We start from the raw sequence: 1,257 nt of genomic DNA on the forward strand, positions 1-1,257 counted from the left end.
TCAAAAATTATACAGAATCTGTAAGTGTATTCGTGTAAATTTTCTCTGTGTGGAAGATAGTTATAGTATTGAGCATTATGACAATAATACACGGCGAAATGAAGATGGTCGTTATGTGGTTACTTTACCATTTCGTGATAATATTGAAGATTTGGGTAATTCACGAAGAAATGCTTTAGCACAATTATTGCATCAGGAACGGCGTCTCGAAAGAGATGCAAAGTTAAAACAAATGTATGATGAGTTCATCAATGAATATATTAATATGGGTCATATGGTGGAATGTGAAGATTCGGACATTCAAAGTGGTTATTATCTGCCACATCATGCAGTGTTCAAGGATAGTACAACAACTAAACTAAGAGTGGTGTTTGATGCCAGCAGGAAAACGTCTTCGGGATTGTCGTTAAATGATTGTATGATGGCGGGTCCAAGAATTCAAGATGAATTATATAACATAATGTTGAGATTTCGTTCGTATGAAATCGCTTTCACTGCGGATGTAGCAAAAATGTATCGTCAAATTTTGGTTGCAGAGGAACAACAAAACTATCAAAGAATTTTATGGAGAAAAAACAAAAGTGAAAATATAAAAGAATATAAATTAACGACTGTGACTTATGGAACAAGTTCAGCACCTTTTGTTGCAGTAAATACACTTATAGCTATTGGAAAACAATGGCAGGACAAATTGCCAGAAGCGGCTCAGATTATTCAGAGAGATTTTTATATGGATGACTGTATGAGCTGTTGTGAAACCTTGGATCAAGCAATTCGTTTGCAAAAAGATGTAACGCAAATTCTTGCAGAAGCTGGTTTACCATTAAGAAAATGGAGTTCAAATAATATGGATTTAATAAACGCAATTCCTTTGGATCAACGAGAAGGTGCTCAAACAGATGGAGAAGCTTCAATTTCAACTTTGGGCTTAAGATGGTTTAACTTAAAGGATGAATTCGGTTTCAAAATGAATCCATTTAAGGATGTAAAAACAGTAACAAAAAGAATCGTTTTATCAGAAATAACAAAAATGTATGATCCATTGGGTTTATTAGCACCATTTACAGTATTATGTAAAATATTAATGCAAAAATTATGGGTTGCGAATCTGGATTGGGATAGTGAGATTCCAAAAGAAATTGCGGCAGAATGGGAAAGTTACAAAGAAGAAATACCAATTTTATTGCAGTATCGTTTGAAACGATGGATCGAATATAAAGCTGGAGCTCAGTTTGAATTACACGGATTTTCAGATGC

The 1,257-nt window shown here is 34.1% G+C and overlaps 1 protein-coding gene across 1 annotated transcript; it reads left to right on the forward strand.

The window, feature by feature from the left end:
- Positions 1-60: 60 nt before the first annotated feature.
- LOC116346734 lies at positions 61-1,230 on the forward strand (the record flags this gene model as incomplete). Its single annotated transcript, XM_031776935.1, has 1 exon — positions 61-1,230. A coding segment is annotated over one exon (1,170 nt), but the record flags the coding sequence as incomplete, so codon positions are not given.
- Between the last annotated feature and the right edge of the window lie 27 nt (positions 1,231-1,257).

This window comes from Contarinia nasturtii, unplaced genomic scaffold (assembly GCF_009176525.2).
Source record: "Contarinia nasturtii isolate CC-2019 unplaced genomic scaffold, AAFC_CNas_1.1 Cnas_scaffold_1662, whole genome shotgun sequence".
Classification (NCBI taxonomy): domain Eukaryota; kingdom Metazoa; phylum Arthropoda; class Insecta; order Diptera; family Cecidomyiidae; genus Contarinia; species Contarinia nasturtii.